We start from the raw sequence: 22,025 nt of genomic DNA, 5'->3' as shown, positions 1-22,025 counted from the left end.
GCATACAGTTTCAAACCATATCACTAATGACCAGGGGCCTCATGTATAACGCCGTGCGTAGAACTCGCACTATAACATGGCGTAAGCACAAAAGCCGAAATGTGCTTACGCACAGAAAAATCCAGATGCAGGAATCTGTGCGTACTCCAACTTCCACGTTCTTTCGTTACATAAATCCCGATCACCGTGAAAACTAACGCTCGTGCACGCGCATTTTGTAACGCCCTAAATCCTCCCAGAATTACGCCTATTTGAATATGCAAATCAATATAAATCGCCCTTAAGCGCAGCCTTCTGTGAAAAGACAATGGGAAAAGCACGGGGAAAATATAAGAATTTCAGCGAATACCAAGTGGAGGCAAAGGAAAAACATACTATTTGTTCAAATAAACCGTGGTATAATCAACAAAATGAAGTTGATCGAGTGACATAGCGTGTTGGAGAAACTTGAAAGCTCACATTCACAAAATCGCACAGTGCGGAAATAAAAAGAAGTCACATATCAAAGTTGCCGTGGAAAGCCGAGTTGTAAGCCCACTGTCTGAGTGTCATATGAAAGCTTATTAGGGTACAGAGAAAAAAGGCACACGGTGGGGAAAAAGCACGAAATGTCAACTTTAATCTCGAATTTTCCACTTTAATCACGTAGTTTATTTTGTCATTAAAGTAGAACATCATAAACTTCATCTTAAAATCGTTAAATTAACCAGTTTCTCAAATCACATCGTAATTAAAGTAGCACGTTAAATGCTTTGTTTAGTATTTGATTTTCTATGTGCTCTATGTGTGTGAATCACTACTTGCTTCTTAAACTGGCTCTCTTCCTCCAACTGGACACAGAGTCCATTACATTCGTGATATTACAGCTCTCTGAATAACTAAAATACTGAGATGTATACGTGATGTCATTTTCATGATGATAGGAGCTAAAGCACATTATTAAACATGTGTTTCATGAGCCTCGTGCTCATGACAAGCATTTATCTTTTGTCGAAATTTGTCGCTGCGTTTTTAGCTGTGTTGTTATTTTCTCTTTCTGTTTTATATTCAATATATATTGGCGTGGCCGCCCCAAGAGTCCTTGCTTTTCTTTCCCCAAGTAACACAATCAGCTCTGTAATAGACGTTAAGCCATCTGTAAGCTTAGCGCCGATTCTTCAAAACGTTTAAAGAACATTGAAATATCTTCGTAGTACATGTTTAATTATTCTATCCTTCACGACACTCCCAGTGAAGAATATAGATTATTTAAATGAAGTTAAGGTTTTATGTGTATAATTTAACAAACATATTTTGCTGCATTTCACCTTAAAAATGATATCGTCATCATATGTAAATAAGCGCTTTATAAAGTGGCCCAGGTTGTGAGATATTATAACTGTAGTGCAAGTTTACAGTGGGGTGATTGTACTTATAAGTACAAACAGTTCTACAAGGAGCAATTGATTGAGTGCATTTAAAGTTCTTGGGATTAAACTGTTTCTGAACCGCGAGGTCCGTACAGGAAAGGCTTTAAAACATTTTGCAGTGGCTGAGGTAGCGTGTCCTTAAAGCTATATACCGATAATTCTCTTTCCGATCAGCTGCTGCTGTGATTCACACTCAGATACAGTGATATAAATACTCCGAGTCGTGCAGTGAGAGTAATATGGAAAAAGATGATCCGCTGTGGCAACTCCTAATGGAGCTGAAAGAAGAAGAAGAAGAAGAAGAAGAAGAAGAAGAAGAAGAAGTGAGAGTAACAACGCTAAAGCAGTTATGGTATTTGGAATACTATGGCTGTTCCCTGGACCATTATATTGTTACAAGTTAATTACAATCAGATGCATTACACTAATAAACAATATGCGGTTAGTTTCTGTGTATTTATAAAGCCGCGTCATGAAAATAATGAGTAACCACACAGGAACAGTAGCACTGCTGTGACGCTGGGTGCCGCCAGTTTGCAAAACCGAGCGGAGAACTTGCGTACGACAAGGTATGAGGTACCGTGGAAAAGTGCGTGGCTTTACGCCAAGTGTAGGTTTTATACATCGTGATTTGAACGTGGAAAAGTTCTTACGCAACATTTCTGTGCGTACGCACCGTTTATACATGAGGCCCCAGGGGAGTATTAAGTAACTTGGTGGCCCTTAGGCTGAGGTTAGCCTTGAGGCCCCTATGACTTTCCTGCTAATACAAATGCCCCACCTCTACCTTCAGGTAGTGATGCCTGAAGCATGAAATGCAAATCACTGTGTTATCCCAGAAGCATATAAGCTTGTTTTTAACATACCAGTGTAACATTATATTATGAACCATAGACATGTGCACTACAAAAGAACAATTTTGCTTTTACACCAACAATATATCAGCAAGAATGACTGAAGTATGAGTAACAAGGTCACTTCCACCAGTCTACACAGTGGTCTACTGCTGTCTGCCCAATCAACCCACAACATCCACAAAATCCTAGGTGAATGCACAACACAACATATCATAACAGCAAAATACATTATATGTCCCTACCTTATAACATTTTCATTCTAGTGTTTTTTGTAACAAACTCCTTTATGATTCCTCTGAATTCCAGTTGTTGAAGGGACTGAGTTTCAAGAGACATTAGAGTTAGACAGTTGAGTCTTTCCTGTTGCACTACAGGCTTCAGTCTATTTTTTGCCATTTATAAAAAAATAGCGAATGAGGGTCTAATGTGAACAAAGTAAGGTTTTAGTCTGACCTAAACATCTGTTCATGGCTCACCAGCTAATGTTAACTCCATTTCACGGGTTTGAAAGTTGGCTTCCCCATAAATTAAAGGGTAAAACAGTTTAAATACTACAAAAGAGAAATGTTCTGTCTATGGTGTTGTCTTATTAACACCAGAGGCCTCATGTATAAACGGTTGCATATGAACGTTTCTATTTCTGTATAAAATCTATACTTGGCGTAAACCCACGCACATTTTCACAGTACCTCAAACTCTGTTGTACGCAAGTTCTCTGCTCGGTTTTGCAAACTGGTGGCACCTAGCGTCAAAGCGGTGCTACTGTTCCTGTGTGGTTTCCCTTTCTTTTTTAGATCATATCATTTTAGCTTTATCATATACACTGAAAATAACTGTATATTGTTTATTAGTTTAAGGCATCTTATTGTAATTAACCTGTAACAATATAATGGCCCACGGAATAGGCAAAGTATTCCAAATAACATAGCTGCTTTAGCGTTGTTACTCTCACTGCACCTTCTTCTTCTTCTTTCAGCTGCTTCCTTTAGGGGTTGCCACAGCAGATCATCTTTTTCCATATTACTCTCACTGCACCAATCGGAGTATTAATCACTGTATCAGATCTACAGCAGCTGATCAGAAAGAGAATTATCGGTATGCAGCATCTAGCACACACTGCCTCAGCCATGCTGCCTATTTGCTCTCAAACAGAAAACGCTTCAGAGCTTTTCCTGTACTGACCTCGCAGTTCAGAAACAGTTACATCCCAAGAACTATAAATGCACTCAATTAGTCCATCAAGTGCTCCTTGTAGAACTGTTTGTACTCATAAGTGCAATTATCTCACTGTAAACTTGCGATACAGTTATAATATTACACAACCTGAGCCACTTTATATAGCGTGTATTTACATATGATGACGATATTATTTTTAAGATGAAATGCAACAAGATATGTTTATTATATTATACAGACTTTAACTTCATTGAAATAATCTATATTTTTAATAATTAAACATGTGAGGACACGGTTCCGAAGTGCGCGAAGAGCTGGCTCTTCATTCATTGATTGTTACTGCCTTGCGCTGTATGCTTGCTGGCGTGACACTGGGAGGATAGAATAGAATAATTAAACATGTACTACGAAGCTATTTCAATATTCCTTAAAAGTTTTGAAGAATCTGCGTTCTAAGCTTACAGATGGTTTAACGTCTATTACAGAGCTGATTGTGTGGCGATTGGGTATTTGGAGAAATAAAAGTAAGGACAGGAATTGGGGGTTAGTATGTTTGAAAGAGACAGTACTACTGCAATAAAGTAATTCATTAAAGGTCGCACATGGCGCAGCAAGCATACAGCGCGAGGCAGGAACAATCACTGCACCACCATGTTCCCATGTGTAATTACATGCTTCAACTCCTATCATCGTGAAAATGATAACACGTATACATCTCAGTATTTTAATTATTCAGAGAGCTGTAATATCACGAATGTAATGGATTTCATGTCCTGTTGGAGGAAGAGAAAGCCCGTTTAAGAAACACATAGTGCACATTGAGCACATAGAAGATCAAATACAAAACAAAGCATTTAACGTGCTACTTTAGTTACAATGGAATTTGAGAAACTAGTAAGTTAAACAAATAAAATTTTTATGATGTTCTACTTTAAGGACAAAATAAACTACGTGATTAAAATGGAAATTTTGAGATTAAAGTTGACATTTTGTGCTTTTTTCCCCACTGTGTGCCTATTTTTTTTTTCTGTACCCTAATAAGCTTTCATATGACACTCAGACGGTGGGCTACGACTCACCTTTTCACGGCGTCTTTGATATCTGAAAACTTCTTTTTTATTTCGGGCACTGTGCGACTTTGTGAACTTGAGCTTTCGATTTTCTCCGACACTCTATGTCTCTCGATCAACTTCCTTTTGTTGTTTATACCACTGTTTAAACCAACAAATAATATGTTTTTCCTTGCCTCCACTTGGTATTCGCTGAAATTCTTCTATTTCCCCTATGCTTTTGCCAATGCCTTTTCACAGAACACTGAGCTTAAGGGCTATTTATTTTGATTTGCATATTCAAAGAGGCATAATTCTGGGAGGAGATGGGGCAGGACAGCAGTTGCGTTCACGTGCATTACTTTTCACGCTGACCGGGATTTAAGGAGCGGAAGAACATGGAAGTTGGTGAACGCACAGATTTATGCATCTAGATTTTTTTGTACGTACGAACATTTCCACTTTTGTCCTTACACCATATTTTAGTGTGATTTCTACGCACGCCGTTATGCATGAGGCCCCAGATGTTTTTAATCTTTCTAGTTACCCTTTTAACTGTGGTAACTGATTATAAATTATTTATTTTAAACTAAGAATTTTCTGCATTGTATTTTTATCAACTGTTCTCAGGAGATGTTCAAGAATGAATGTCATTGTACTGACTGCTACACACTGACATATTGCTGTTCCTTGTGCTTAAATCACTGATTTGTTTATTTAATTGCAAAAAAATAACATTTTCTATTTGCTCACCGCTAATGCTTTTTTCTTATTTGCATCATGTGGGCTGGATGAAAGTTAGTATAATCATGTGATTGGACTGGGTCTTACAGTCTGTGGCTTGACTTTACAGTACACGAGAGAGAGAGTGTGGGCAGGATTTGTCCATTTAGTCCATCCACTTAATGTTAGGTACATTTGTAAAATAACAAGAGTTACATTTTCCTAAGTAGATACAGAACTACTGTTAAAGAACTTAATCAAATGATTCCATTACCCCAAATCAGAGAATCATTCAGAGATTCACAGTATATGAGAGAATTAGAAAAGTGCTTTATAGGTTTATGCCACTTGGTCCTCTTCTGGTAATTTTTTACATTTTTGATTGTAAAAATATAGCTTTTTATCATTCTGTATTTTTTACTCAGATACTTATAATATCTGAGGGAAAAGTACAGCCATAAATTGATTATAGTAAAATACAATTCAACCACTAATTCATTTTGAGTCTTACTCCTACGGTACTAAAGACATTATTTGTAATAAAATATATAAATTATATATGTATAAATAGATGTATAAATAGGGCAGCACGGTGACACAGTGGTTGCGCTGCTGCCTCGCAGTAAGGAGACTTGTGTTCGCTTCCTGGGTCCTCCCTGTGTGGAGTTTGCATGTTCTCCCCGTGTCTGTGTGGGTTTCCTGCGGGTGCTTTGGTTTTCCCCCACTGTCCAAAGACATGCAGGTTAGGTGCATTGGCGATCCTAAATTGACCCTAGTGTGTGCTTGGTGTGTGTGTGTGTGCGCCCTGTGCTGGGCTGGCTCACTGCCCAGGGTTTGTTTTCTGGCTTGAGCCCTGTGTTGGCTGGGATTGGCTCCAGCAGACCCCGTGACCCTGTGTTAGGTTATAGCGGGTTGGATAATGGATGGATGTATAAATATGATGTATAGAATATAGACATTACTGCTTATGTATAACAAATATTGCTGATTGTATAAACTGAAAAAAACAGTAAAATCTATGGAATGACTCTTGGACCAAATTTAAGAAATAAACAAAACAGAGATATTCCTGATATATTCAATGTTTATTAATCTAAAGAATACAGATGCCAACAAAGCATGTTCATAAATCTAAACATATGATGTTAGATGAATATAATGAGTTAAAGGAATCCACATAGCTTACTAGCATTATTTGGAAAATTTAACCAATGACAAAAAATTATACATTGGTTTAAGATATCAGCACTAACTTTTTAAAGATTTGCCAAATGTACTCTTTCCAGAAATGTTTTTGAAATATGTACAATAAAAAAAAGAAACATTTAATCTTAACTTGGTAATCTTTTCTACTCTTGGCACTGGACAGCCCATACACAGGGATTTTAAAGAGTAACAGTGAATTAGATTTTTTTTTGTTTCTTTTTTATTAGGAACCATTGGACATTGTTGACAAGTTTGTCAAGTTATACTGAAGACTTTAAATTCATTTTGATTCATTTATTTGAAAACTGAATGCAAGTTATAAAAGTCATAAAATAAGGAATTAAGCTCATCATCTATATATATAATTCACTAAGGCAAGACAACCATGGAAAGCACGCCGGAAGGGGCGTGGACTCACTGAGCCGCAGACAAATGAGACACCTATGGCGCACGCAGAAGGAGCCACGTCCTCCAACTCCTGGCACCTCCGAGCCACGTTGACTGTTCATAGAGGCATGTTTCTCGCGGAGGTGAATCGCCATATGCAGAGTGTAAAATGGTTTTGCGAGGGGTATCCCATGGGATCCTCAAAACAATCCTTTACAACTGAGGTTAAAAAACAATGAAGTAAGCAGTCTTTAAAAACCGAGTTTTCGGTTACGATGCACGACCGCGTGCACCATTGCAAACTGTTTTACTGTGTTGGTTCGTTCCGTGCATTGTTATAATTTTGCTTTTCTTGCTGATTTGTTACATTACCGATTTTTCAAATGTTAATTTTCTCCCTGTGCTTAAAAATCATTAAAAAAACGGCCTGATTATGCGGCATATGGTACGCCGCGGGTTGGCAAGTGTAGTATAATACATTATCATTGCCTCCCATTTCTATTTGGATATTTAGAGTCTTGTTATACTGCGTAACCTTCCTTAAGGATTTAGTGAGCAGAAAATATTCAAGTGAAATGATCATATGTTCTATGAATAGATGGGAGTAAGTGAAGGTTCTGAGTAGTCATTTTACATTTTGGAGACTCTTAACCATTTTTTCACTCTTTTCGTTTCTTTGATTGTTGCCTACACACTCTGCAGATGGAAGAGCTCCCACTTTGTTTCACATGAATGCAATTTCTGCTGCAATCTCTGTACCATATTAATACAGTGTGTTTAATGACTGGCATTGCCCATGACTTCCAGGCAACAGTTAGTGATCCAAATTTGTGATGATGCCCCATGTTAAGAATTCTTTAATATATAGCTTTGATTTGTAGAAATAATTACAAAACTTCCATCAGTTTAAAATGTTTTAATTTTTATGTGCAACAACCATTCAAAAATGTGAAGATTGCAGACTATTGCTCAGGGATTTGTAATGATAGAAACTTGGGATGCCTTTCTTAGGAGCCTTTGTTGTTTTTTAGGTGCTGATAGTTTTTCATGCCTTTTTTGTTTTGGGAGGTTTAGCTGTTTTCAGAACCTTTGTTGCTGCTGGTACCTTTGTTTTCTTTGAACGTTTGGTCATCGCTGGGGATCTTCCTTGGAGCCTTTGTTGTTTTGGGAGGTTTAGTTTCCTTTGGGAGGCTTTGGTTTTTTGGGAATCTTAGCTGTCACTGGTGCCTTGGTTGTTTTGGGTGATTTAGTTATTTTGGGACGTTTAGTTGTTTTGGGACGTTTAGTTGTCATTGGAGTGTTGCTTGTCTGTGGAGTCACTGTTGTTTCAGGAGGGCTAATTGTTGGTTCTGGTTCTCCTTGATATAGTGTAGGAATTATTATGATTATTGGACTATCTGAAGGAGGGGATGAAGCAGATAATGGTGGTGTGGCCATAGATTCAGTTTTGATATTTGAGTCTATGATGGTTGATTCCACAGGCCGGGAAGATTTATAAAATACTTCAGGAGGAACATTAGACGGAGGTAACATTTTTCCTGAAGGACTTGCAAAAGCTGAGGGTGGAAAACTTTGCGAAGGAACCATAAAATGTGGAGGAGGATTCTTACTGTTGACTGCTGGTTTGAATGGTGACAATACGTTTATTGGAGAAATCCTGAAAGCAGCAGGTTTAGAGAAAGAGCCAGAAGTAGATAATTTAAACATCGTAGTTGCCAATCCAGTGGCAGAAGGTTGAGAAGGGAGCACAAAAACAAAAGGCAGTTGTCTGTGAGTCTTTAAAGCTGCAGGCTGCGCTGGTGAATTAGGTAGAATGGATTTTTGTTCATTTTTCCATCTCCTTGAATTCCAGCTGGTTGAAAAAGGTGTAACAAGGAATCTTCTTGCAGGCCATTGTGCATTGGATGACTGAAAAGGGGATTGCTGAGATCCAGGAGTTAAAGATAAACTTTGCAAGGATACAGAGTGTGGGGTGAAGACCTTAATCTAGAAGAGGACATAAATCAGATTTTAAAAAGAAAAAATGTAATTAATATTATGTGCTGTACTTGTTATCTTTCTAGTCACTACATAATATCTGTCATAAGAATTTGACTTAATTGTCATTTATTATTAGCATTTTTTGTGTTATGTTATCCTTGAATAATTGAAAAAATGAATTTTATTCAAGTACTCAAATGACATAGAGAAATGAAGATTATTTGAATTATTCTAAAATAATAAAAAGAATTTCTAAAAAAAAGTGTGTGTTAACTATATCATTTATTCATAATACTTAACAGTTTTTTGACATAGCTATCACTATAAATAGAATAATTATACATACTGTAAGTAGTATCAGTGCAGTCATATAATGTGAAAATTGTATTAATATGAATTAGACATATGTTGCAAATAAAAATAAAATAAAATAGCTCTTTACAATCATTGTGTTATACTATATATAGAGAATGGAAATGAAAGTAATACTTACAGGAGCGGCACAGGTTGAGCCCAGAAGGCATACAAATAAAAGGACTGTCTTCATATTAAAAATGAGTAAGTGTTCACAGCTAAAGCTTATTTAATGCTTTAAATCTGAAATAGAATTTACTGTAGGATTAATAATTGCTCGTGTTTAACAGTTAGTTCCCATTTATAATATGTAGCTGTTACTCTTCTTTTAACACCAGAAATCAGATTAAAGAAATGTTCTTCACCACCTTTGTTATCTTGAGTAGGCGTAAACTGTTAGGAATTTACACTTCCCTATCTATCAATTATGTATTAACATTTCATCATCATGATTTGCCTACAGGCACTGTTTACATTATGTAATGCACATTTTTTACTCTTTCGAAAGTTGCACATGTAGGGAAAAGGAATAATGTTTCTATTGTATCATTTTCTCAGATGATAATAAAATACATTTCCTGCTGAGAGTATACTGAAGTTTCTTTTACTGTAACTGGCAACATCAGTTAAAGCAGTAATAAGCAGACCAACAAACTGCCATTGTTCCAAAATGGTGTTCTATCTCATTCAGATACATATTTCAAACTGGAAACCAAGTTTTCATGTGACGATTCAGCTTGTTGAATATTGTACAATCTTGTAAAATTAGATTTCAAAGTCAAATTAGTGTTTGTTTTTACATGTTTTCTGTGCTACAAATCATATTTCTTTTAATTTTTCTGATTGCATTGTAATCTCATATTGCTTCCTGAGTTAAAGCAAACATTATTTCATGACAATGTTTATTGTCTAATTGATTGATTGATTACTTTTCTAGTGCACATCACTAATATTTTGGAAGTTTGCCCGTTGTTTCTTTGTTTTGCCAGTAACATTTATGAATCTCATTTAAAAAACAGCTAAAACATGTGTTGTTCTTATTTCCGTCATGTAATTAATGAAGACTCATGGTAAGTATTATGCCATTTGCTCCAAAATTATCCTTCCTTATTTTTTCTATACTAACTGGAGTGAAACAATCAGAAAACTACAGACAAATATATGGTGTCCTTCATGAACTGTTAAAGAATTATACTTGAAACTACAACTACACACCAATGAGATCTATACAATGCAGTGGCCATTCATGCTGGGGAGAGCAGCACGGATACTGCTCATGCATTTTGATTGCTTGTTCGTCTCAGAAAAGTCAGACAATAAAGTAGTAAGACTCCCTCCAATTCATGCTAAAGGACCCTTCATTTAGCCTTATGTACCCATGTACTTTTTTGTTCTTGTTTTCTTCATTTACCCTTTTCAAGTTATTTAGTGATATTTAGATGCTCTTTTACACATATATGCATTTTTTCCAATGCATACCGTGTAACATTTATGTTTTTCTATATAATATTTTCTGAATTATTTTAGGTATGGGTAATTCCTAGGGGGCACGCTCACCAAGAGAATGGACTCCACAGCCATTGCCATTTCAATTAAAAATATAACTGTATTATTTAGTTTCACCAGGCACTAAGAGCCTACATAAACTTCTGAAATAACATGTGGTGCTCTGATAGAGCATAGTGTTCAGAGTGCACACCACTTGAGATACCCAAATGGCACTCTTTGTTGTTTATAGTGCTGGCAAGGAGGTGTGGAGATCTGTTTTAGAAAGGCACAAAGCACATGCTGCTTAAGTTTCATAAACGCTGTTCCTCAGTGTCCATGGCACACGTTCAATTATTAGGCTTTGAGGACATTTTCCTATCAGTGTCTGCAGGACATATTCCTTCGGTTACAAAAAAGGTGCCATCCTAAGCAACTGCCTATGTTGCCTAATGAAATGACTGGCACTGAGTAGAGCCCTTCAGCATCTCTTTCTCCCTTTCTTTTAGACAACCTGTCTGTCTTTTCTTGATTTTGGTGGGCTTGCTCCTAACTAATGAATTCTAGGTCCAAAGAGTAGATGTGAACTGCCTTCAGTCCTCCAGGAAGCAGCTTTTAAATGATTCCCTTGGGTTTAAATTACTAAAGGCCTTATCTTTTGCTTACCTCATGGGATGACTCTCTATGTCCAAAGTTTTCTCGACTTTTCAGGGTATTACCTGATTGCATTGACTTTGGAACTCCCTTGAGGAAAAGAGAAAACATGCTTTGAGGAACTCAGAGTTCCTTGTTCAAGCTTCTGTTCCACTAACCCAGACATCATGTGAACTGTGACAACACTATTTTAAAAGCATACAGGGCTGTGGGCTCATAAATTAAATAGTGTTATATAAGAATACATTGAGATTAATCTGTAATTGAGACAAATATGAGTAATTAAGGGTATTTATTATATTTTTTTACATAGGTCCTGACATGGGTTTGGGAGAACTTTCAGCACTAAGTGCCATAAATGAAGAAACACATTTCTATTTCTTTGGGCAAAATTCACTAAACTTCTTTAATACTGAAACAGATATTAAAAGTAAGAATTTTAGGCTTAGTATATTTTTCATAGGGGGTGGCATGGTGGCACAGTGATAGCGCTGCTGCCTCGCAGTTAGGAAACCTGGGTTCGCTTCCCGGGTCCTCCCTGCGTGGAGTTTGAATGTTCTCCCCGTGTCTGCGTGGGTTTCCTCCGGGCGCTCCGGTTTCCTCCCACAGCCCAAAGACATGCTGGTTAGGTGGATTGGCGATTCTAAATTGGCCCTAGTGTGTGTGTCCTGTGGTGGGTTGGCACCCTGCCCAGGATTGGTTCCTGCCTTGTGCCCTGTGTTAGCTGGGATTGGCTCCAGCATACCCCTGTGACCCTGTGTTCGGATTCAGCGGGTTGGAAAATGGATGGATATTTTTCATATGATTTCCAAAAACACAAACATCTGGGTTGAGATTTATAAAACTTGTGCACGCACATTTGGAGTCTCTTTTTGTATGTATAAAAGCTTCCAAGCAAAAGCTGGAATTTATAAAAGAAAACTTGATAATAGAACTTGCATATATGTACAGGAACTCTGACTCATTCATTTATAACATTTTAGAGAAACTGGGAAATGATGACTCCCTCGATAAAGTAGGGAAATGCAGCCAAACCAGCTAAATGAGGATTCACATGTATAATTCATATCTCTGAACCATTATTATAATGTATGTAGGCAGGGCAAATGTTTTAAAGCTCAAAAGTGTTGAACAAGATGTATAGACTCTGCTTTTCAGCTGTTGCGTACTTGCAATTTAAGAACTTTTTGTTTTTTTAATCAGTTTATGTTGGCTACCTGTTGTCACTTCTTGGGATTAGAAACTAAAGTGTAGTTAAAACACAGGTGTGATTAACTTCCTGGGTGCAGAAATCTCTAAATATCATGCCCTATAGCCAGTGTTGGTCAAAGTACTCTAAAAAAGTACTTAAATACGGAATGTAAAGTCCTTAATGTATTCAAATTTGTCTTCTGATCGAATACTCAAAATATATAACTTATTATGAATAATTTATTAATTCTTTTCGAATACTTTCAGGAACTGATACATCGCCTTGTCCAAAAAAATTGTATAACAAGTTTAACATATTTAAATTAAATTATGACCTAAAAATGCACTTCAGCCGTAAATAAAGCACAATCTGTGTTTTTGCTGTTTTTCAAAAGCAACTTTTTCAGGTACACTTGAATATTTGAAAAATATCTCTGAAGCTTAGAGTGTGTCTTTACCATTTTCAAATTCTTGAGTTATTCTTCTTTTAAGGAACAAACTTAACAAACAAAAAAGTCAAGTTATGCATTTTTCATGTGGCATACCTAACACTTAACTAACCTGATGACTAAATAATTCACTAAAATATTAGTATTTGCATATACCTTGCACACATCCTTACATATTCTTTAAATCAAATCAAGCAACATCCCACTTTTTAAAAGATCTAAGATTTTTATCTTCTCGTTGATTACTTTGACTGCTTAATTGTTAATTTGAGCAGTTTTTTTCACAGAAACTAAAAGTGCACATGTAACCCCTCTCTGGTGTCTTCCATAATAAGAGGCAAGATTGTGTGCGTGTAAATTCCAGATAAAGTGTTCTACATTATGTAACTATATTCTATCTGGCTAAGTCAAGTCAACCACAGATCAAAATTCAAATCCTCTTTTAACTTTATTGCCCATTTCAGTAGTACTAGGATATTGTTCCATGTTAGCCATTATGAATGAAGTTGAGAAGTCAAGCAAAATGACAGCTTGCCTGTTTCAGGAAACAATTAGGCTCCAGAGGCTGAAAAGTCAACACAATACCCAGAATGAGCAGCATGTCACAAACCATTTTACATTTCTTCTACATGCTTCTCATATTTAAAACATCAATAATTACTTAACTGCTACTCCTTAATTTGCAAACAAATATAAATTAACAACACTTGATGAATAGAATAAGATTCATGAAAGAGTTTACTTTCATCAAAAAAGCAAACTGAAAAAGAAAACATTTTAAACTCAATTTGCGAAAACCTTAAAATTAACTTAACCAATTACACACACAACACATGTACTAAATGAACGAGACTTGAGGCGACTGATGCTCAAACAGCAAGTACTGGAGGGAGACTGAGGATCCCTGAAATTCCTGGAGGCTACAGCAGGGTCTGGCTATACAGTACATGACTTCATACATTTGCATTCAGCATGGTATTCAGTGCATGGCAAATTAAAGTTTAGATTTTTCCAAGTTTTCTTGTTTTTTATTTTAATATTTTTTATCCACCATTGATTGAATCCGGGATATGGAGGGAGGCTGTACATGATTTTTGGGAGATGTGGTTTAAAAACATTTAGTATTAAATTTCATAAAGTAACGGTATACATATTTTCATAGTTTGACACTATACGGCTTGTTTGATGCTTTGTCAAGAAAATGCAAATGGTCATATACAAAGGAAATGAGCTTGTTTGGACCAGCAGGTTTTTTCTGCCAACAAATGTTTGGCGTAAGAGCTGAATTAGTAATTGAGGAAACTGACAGCACACATATCGCACTCATATTCAGTACAAGCTGTGTAAGCCCATGCTGTAAAATGCCCGGGCTCCTAGAAACTATTGAAATCGGCAGAAAAAAAAATTGAAATGCAGAGTCGGCAGTTTTGTTTTGCGGACGTGCTCGCCACCCTTGTCTATCAGTGGCTAAGTGAGTTTCTCTCTTGTTTGCCTTTCCTCGCCTCTTTCTTTCAGCTTCATGCTGTAGCCTCGTTCTTCTTTCTTCTTCCAAGTCATTAACTTGGGGCCTCCTTGCCAGCTCTTTGAGCTTCATGCTATAGCCTCGTGCTTCCAGGCCACCTCGCACTTCTGGGCTGAACAGACATATACACACACTTCCATGTGGAAACATTTATCTATACTAATAAAAGGCAAAGCCCTCACTCACTCACTCACTCACTCACTCACTCACTCACTCACTCACTCACTCACTCATCACTAATTCTCCAACTTCCCGTGTGGGTGGAAGGCTGAAATTTGGCAGGTTCATTCCTTACAGCTTCCTTACAAAAGTTGGGCAGGTTTTATATCGAAATTCTACGCGTAATGGTCATAACTGGAAGCAGTTTTTCTCCATTTACTGTAATGGAGATGAGCTTCAACGCCGTGGGGGCGGAGTTTCGTGTGACATCATCACGCCTCCCACGTAATCACGCAGTACATAGAAAACCAGGAAGACCTCCAAAAAGCGCTGAAGAAAACATGCATTATATAATTGAGAAGGCAGCGAAACAATAAGAAGCGAGCGAGTGACATATACAACCGTGTTCATGAGTTCTGCTACTTCGGAAACAAAGCACGATGTAAACCTACACTTTAAATTAAGTTCATAGACAGGCTGCCGCTGGCGTTTGTAATTTAGTGCCTGCCCATATAAGGCCGTCCGTCAGCGGCAATCCAATAGCAAACTGCCACGGGTAAATATTCACGGGTGAAGGACTGTGCTTATGGAGAGGAAGATGAGATGGTCAGGGTGGTGTTTGACACAAACTCAGCGAAACTGCGAGAGAAAGTTTTAAGTGCCAGGACTAAGGTAACATTAAATACAGCCATGGACATAGCAGGAGATGGCACCAGCACAGCTGGGAACCTTCGGTGCATGTACACCGACGCAGTGCACAGATAAAAGGCAACAGTTCCAAAGAGCGCTGAACAAAAACCGAATTACACAATTGAAAAGGCAGCAAAAAATATGAAGCGTCTGATACATAAAAGCATATTCATAAATCCAACTACTGCGGAAACAAAGCACACGGTGGAAAAAGTCAATGTCCCGCTAAAGGAAGACAGTGTAAAAAAAACCCGTGCATGCAGTGTGTCAGGTCTCAGATAAAGAAGAAGACGAGCTGTTTATTGATGCAGTAAGAAACGAATCGATGAATGAAACCTGTCATCTTTACAATGATTGACAAACACGGAATGTAACTTGAACACAACACATCCTACAAATACGAACCTGATTGAAAGAAATAATGATAATCAAATCCTTGATGACAGCAACACTCAGTAACACTCACAAAACAAATACTGTATATTGACAGTCATGTTACGTTATTTTTAAAATGTTCCCTTTTCTTTTCTAGCTTTTTAACACACTACTTCTCGCTGCGACGCTGGTATATATATGTATATATATATATAACCCGATCTACATACTCGAATAATGGATACTTTATTCGCCATCAATGATTGTTTTGGTAAAGCCATACTCAGTGTATTCATTAGATGAACGGTAAAAAAGTAAGAGCGAGGGGAGGATGACTTATTGAGGCATGCAGGCTGTAGTGCGCGTCAACTCTATCTGAATTGCGCGATCACATTTGAAAAAATATATCTTTTCAAGTTCTTTTCAAGACCTGAATGCAATGCAGAAGATACAGAAAGCAGAAGAATTAAATAAGAATCTGACACTTCAGCGGACGTTTTTACCCGTGCACAATCACAAAGTGATTTCAATTGAGGCTGCTTTTACGGGAGACACAACCACTTGCCCCACTTTCCCTGTTACCAAGTAATGTTAAACCAAGTCGTCACTACGGTGTTCCCAAATACGTACTTTGCTGATAAACTGAGCGCAATGAGTTTGCACGGCGCTTTGGTGACTTTGAAGAACAAAAAAAGTCCGTCTACATGCGGCTCAAACCTTGTGCATGTTTGGTAGCACATATCTGTGTGAGAAGCTCTTCTCAGTGATAAAGACTAACAAAACAGCACACAGGAGTCGCCTCACTGATGAGGACCTGCAGTCCATCCTGAGAATCTCCACAACACAGAACCTCACACCAAATAGAAACGAATCTGTGGCCAAAAAAAGATGCCAGGCGTCCAGCTCTAAAATGACATATGAGCAAAGACAACTGAATGATTTGATTTGTTATTGCTGAAAGGAACACATTTTATTTATATTTCCAGGTTTTGTTATGCAGCATGTTCATATTTGAATTTGTATAATTTTGACAGGATATATTTTATGGAGAGCAAAATCTTTTGGGATATTTAAAATCGATACGTTTATTTTTTATATAAAATTACATAAGAGTAAAGAAATTTGAATGTTTGTTCTTTTAATGTTTACTTTATTTCTAACTTGTATAATTTAGACAGGATATATTTTTATGGAGAGCAAAATATTATAAGTTGTTTAAGGTTTGAGTTGATTTATTCAGGAATAATATTCCTGTCTGTTTTTACCATTCCTACCAAAGATATTTCTGTCGACTAAATAAAAATTCCTTCTATTTAAAATTTAAATAGAACTTGAACAAATACGTTCATAATATCCACGCAGACTTGCACGTAAGAGCGGGTGTCATCCGTTTTAACAAACAGCGTATTGCACTGATACGAAATAGCTGTGTGTGTATATATGTAGATATGTATGTATATGTATATATATGTTTATATATGTGTGTGTGTGTATGTATATATATATATGTATTTGTGTGTATATATGTGTGTGTATGTATGTATGTGTGTATGTATATGTATGTATATATATATGTAAATATATATATATATTTATATATATATATATATGACAGCAACACTCATCACTCACAACAGTGACAAAACAATTACATTGACAATCATGTTACGTTATTTTCAAAATGTTTCCTTTTCTTTTTCATTACTTCTTTAACACACTACTTCTCCGCTGCGAAGCGCGGGTATTTTGCTAGTACTGTATATAAGAAGGGCACCTTGAAAGAATGGTAATGCTTTTGTTAATAATAAGTAGTTACATTCCATTGACACACAAGTCATTTCTGATACCAGGCTGAGACTGACAAACATTGTAGCTTGGTGACCTGGGTCAACCCAAGATTCATTTATTTTGAGGCAAAGTAGCTTTGGCTGACAAATTGCTGTTGGTGCTCTATGTGATGGCTGGATAACTGGCTGAAACCTCAGTCTTCGATATGCCCTATACTATTCATTATAACAGCAATAATGTCATTGCACATTTCAGATTAGTGGCTACCTCCTTAGACGCTGATAACTTATGCCTTTTCCCAATTTCAGAGAGCAGAGGAGAGGAGCTACAATGCCATATGGAGTGCACCACAGGACACCTCAAATGCAAGAGGCGGTGTGTGGATGTATCAGGTGAGAGACTGGTCTGTCAGCCAATGAAGTTCTGCCGGATTGTGATAGCATAGTTATAAGGGTGATTAGCACAGTCCATATATGGCTGTTTCATGGAGACATTCAGGTGGGGTTTGAGGCATGTTCATATATGTACATTTATAAGATGATTGTTATTTATAAATTGTGTACAAATGTGTGTTTACCATGTTTTAGTAATCATTTTTGCGTATGCATTTTCTTGTATTTTGGTATTCACATACTTACAAATTCAATCCACATAAAGTTTTATAAATGAGATCACTGGACGATGAACATAAGGACTATGAAACAGACATTTCCTGAAAAATAGACTCTTTGCTGAAAGTAATACTCTGAATGTACCCTTATGTCAAAAATCTTGCAGCTAGGATTCGTAAGCTTGGCAAATTTTGCTGTAATGCCAAATGCCAAGCTGTACAGTTTTTTAAAATTGTTTATACATGATGATTCTACAGATGACAGGCTTACACAAAATCAATCCCATTTGCAAATGTCCTATGCTGCTTGAGTAAGGTTGAACACCTCATGACATTGCACTAGATTCAGTAGGTTTGAAAATGTATAGATAGATGGATGGAGCTAAATCAAAAGAGGTCAGTGAAGTGCCTTTTATACTTCTACTTGCAAAATATCCATGTTTTGCAGTGGAGAAGTTGTGTGTTAAAGAAGTTATGAAAAAGAAAAGGAAACATTTTAAAAATAACGTAACATGATTGTCAATGTAATTGTAGGCTTATTTTAGTATTGAGAGTGAATTTGATGATTGTAATGAAAAGGCAGGAGTCACCAGCAGGAAGACGTGAAGGAAGGCGAACAATAACAGGCTTGAAGCAGTGGAGTAAAGAAGAAGGGAGCAGTAAGCATGACAAACAGCTGAGGAAAGTAAGGAAGTGAGTGAGGAGGTACATGAGCGCGGGATGTCATTAATGTATTTATGGAGGGAGCCAACCACATGGTAGGTGCGTAGACAGCAGCCGTGCAGAAAAAGGAAGGGGGACCAGGGGCGGCCCTTGTGCATCTCTGCCATGAAATAAATCGTCTGTTAATGGAAATAAGGAATGAAACTGCCAAAAGTAGAGGTCAGTTCCGAAAGTTCCTTACGGCATAATGATGAGAACCGCCAAAAAAAAGACGTTATTTTCGAAAGTTCGTCACAGGGCACGGCGTTAAATGAAACATACTTAACGTTTGTAAAGGTTAAGCAGGGGAAATTTGGGATTCCTACGTATATTGGAAGTCGCAGAAATAGTGAGGAGGGGTTCCTCTATCTATATATACAGTTTTCCCCCCTTGGGTATTGCAATAGGACATGAAACATACCTAACGTTTGTAAGTACACTGTAAGGAATGAACACGTGAAATTACAGCTTCCCACCTACATGGAAAGTAGGAGAATTAGTGATGAGTCAGCGAGGGCTTTGCCTTTTATATGTACTGTATAGATTAGAATGAGTCCTTTTTTAAAATTTTTACTCTTTGCAAACTTATTAAGAGTGATATGAGAAGAGGAGGTGTAAAAATGGGCAAGGCAAACAATATAGATCTGGTTCAAGGAAATGAGCTAAAAAAAAGTGTAACCAAGAGTTTGCAGTAGCAGCACTCAAAGTGTTAGCTTCTCGTTTGTGAATCAGGAGAGTTTTTGAAAAGGTATAATTTGTAAAAAGCACATTTCTTTGCAGTAACTATCTCTTCAGATTTGTAAACGACCTTGAGGGCATCAACACTAGTAAGCAATGTTAGGGTGATTGATATTTAAGGGGAACTCAAAAATATAGCTTAGAACAATAAGTAATGACTACAGAAATCATAAAGGACCTAATAAGTCCAAAGAAAAGTGACTAGGCTGATCCCACCACTGTAAGGAATGAGCTACTGTATAAGGAAGGACTACTAGATTTGAACCATTTCAGCTTAATAAATGTAGATTAAGAGGTGAAATGACTGAAGTATTCAAAGTTATGCATAGATTTAGTGGATATAAGCTTTTATTTTAAAGTGTTTCTACACCAATTTCATTTGGAGCAGCTATTTTGAACAGTGCAATGATTTCATAGCAAATACTACCCTGTTGTGGACCAAAGCAACAGGAATGAGATCCTTTAGAAATGTTTATCCATTAGAAACGTCAATGAGGTACCAGGCAAACTCTGGAGTGGTTTGTATGAGGTATGAATATCATCTAAAACAGGGTAAATATAACTAAAGGAAATACTGTGCATTATGGGCAAAATGTGCATGTGCTGTAGTAGTCACTGTACGCCATTGCTCTCTGCACTTACGCAATCTCAAAATAAAAATGAATATGTACAAATTCACTTAAAATAACTTACACAAGAAACAGTCTATCAAAACAAGGCTAACACCTGTTTAAGGCTCAGCAGCTTTTGTTTCTTAAATAAATAATACAAATATTTCTACATTTGTGATCAAATATTAGAGCTTAAATTACTTTTAAGCTTAGAAGTGAGAGTTGGTGAAATCATTTTCAGTGATTTTTAAAAAAAATTATTTTCTTGTTGAAGTATTGTAATTGGCCTTGTCAAGAATAAAGATGTTTTTCTGAGTATTTAGATACATATTCTAAATATTTAGATATTGAGACAAAAAGCAAAATAATGGATGTAATACTCTGTGTGGTGAAGGTATGCCAATGGTGTGTTATCTCTGCTGTGCTTCTTACTGCCTCCCTGACCACCCAAACAATCTGTTTGATACCTGAGGCCTGTTGTCATCTTCTCCTCCCTCTACTCCTTCCTCTTTTCTCTCCTTCCTTATAACTATTACCACTTTCAGCCAGACCTCTAGCGCTGTCTCAAAATTTTGATCAGAATCAGAGAAATCAAGCTACAGAGTTCCGTTTTTTACCCTTGAAAACGAACTGCAGTTTTGGCTACCATATGCTTTACTGGCAGGTCATAATATATTTCACAAGTGTCACAAATGCATCAATTAAATTACAACTATAGATTGATAAATTATGTAGTACAAGCTCAGCTGGGAAGAACCCCGGGTTTAGTTTTATTAATAAAAGGTCAAATAAGGAACTGTAACCTGCCTTATGCTGTGTTTAATTGCTCAAATCAGTTGTGTGTCAGGTAAGCTGAGAGGAAGCTTAGTAGTGTTCATTGTTTTTTTTTTTTTTTATCACATTCCTAAAAATTAAACACAATTATTCAATTCACAGTCTCATCTATATAAATACAGTAGAATTGTAATACAGTTTGTACGTCTTTAGAATGTTTTTCAGTTTTGTTTGATGTGATGTATCCATTTTCCACACTAAAGATGTCTGTTTGTTTGTTTACCACTTATGCAAGACTGGAAATTTTGTATGTAGTTTTCTGCTGGTCCAGTTTTAAATATATCAGATGTTTCAAACATTTCATCTAGGTTGCAATGGGGTGCAACTGAAAAAATGCATATTATTCCACAATGACTGTGTGGATCTGAATGAAATTTTGCATGTATAATAATGTTGGATGAACTTAGAGTTTAGGGTACATGGTGTTTCTGAAATTTAATTGGTAATGGTGGTTGTAATGGGTGTAGGGCATAAAAGACATCACTCCAAAAGAGTCAAAGTTCATGAAGTTTTGCATGCATATTACTGTTGATATAACTTAAAATCTAGACTTTATGGATTTTCAAAACTTTCACTGAGAAATGGGGTTCTAATGGTGGCTGCATAACCAAAACCCCATTATCACACCAAAGTGCTTCACATGTTGATAATGAGTGATATGACATCCAGCTGTTTCTCTTTATGGAAGCTGTATATGCTGTGTTCTTGGGACAGCAGCTGTAAGAATCTGTTCATAATGTGCACCCAACCAAAAAAATAAAAAATGTTGTCGTAAATGGAAGCCTTAATGTGATTACAAATATTCCAACATTAGGAGGAAAGTACTATCATACTATCGTCATAATTCTCTTTTTATATATAAAGAACCCTGCAAAGAAGAAGCATGATACAAGCATATAGGAGGAAATTGTTATACCAGAACAAAATATTTTCTGAAGAAGAGTAACAAGAAATATCTTAAAATGATGATGATGGTGGTATGTGAATAACTCTAAGAATGGTTCTTATCAACCTAGACTGAAAGAATGTGAGTAGCTTAATAAGGTAATGTCTTACATTTACCTGTGAACATACAG

The 22,025-nt window shown here is 36.7% G+C and overlaps 1 protein-coding gene across 1 annotated transcript; it reads right to left on the bottom strand.

Annotated features, from left to right (window-relative positions):
• Positions 1–7,785: 7,785 nt before the first annotated feature.
• LOC120528576 (proline-rich receptor-like protein kinase PERK10) lies at positions 7,786–9,450 on the bottom strand. The gene is made up of 2 exons (XM_039752754.1): positions 9,281–9,450; positions 7,786–8,793 (listed from the first exon to the last, which is right to left on the bottom strand). Exons 1-2 carry the CDS (start codon positions 9,332–9,334, stop codon positions 7,981–7,983), a joined length of 867 nt encoding a protein of 288 aa, XP_039608688.1. The 5' UTR covers positions 9,335–9,450; the 3' UTR covers positions 7,786–7,980.
• Between the last annotated feature and the right edge of the window lie 12,575 nt (positions 9,451–22,025).

Source organism: Polypterus senegalus, chromosome 4 (assembly GCF_016835505.1).
Source record: "Polypterus senegalus isolate Bchr_013 chromosome 4, ASM1683550v1, whole genome shotgun sequence".
NCBI classification, from domain to species: Eukaryota; Metazoa; Chordata; class Cladistia; order Polypteriformes; family Polypteridae; genus Polypterus; species Polypterus senegalus.
Note: the sequence above shows the minus strand (reverse complement) of the source record. Positions and strands in the feature narration are given on the sequence as shown.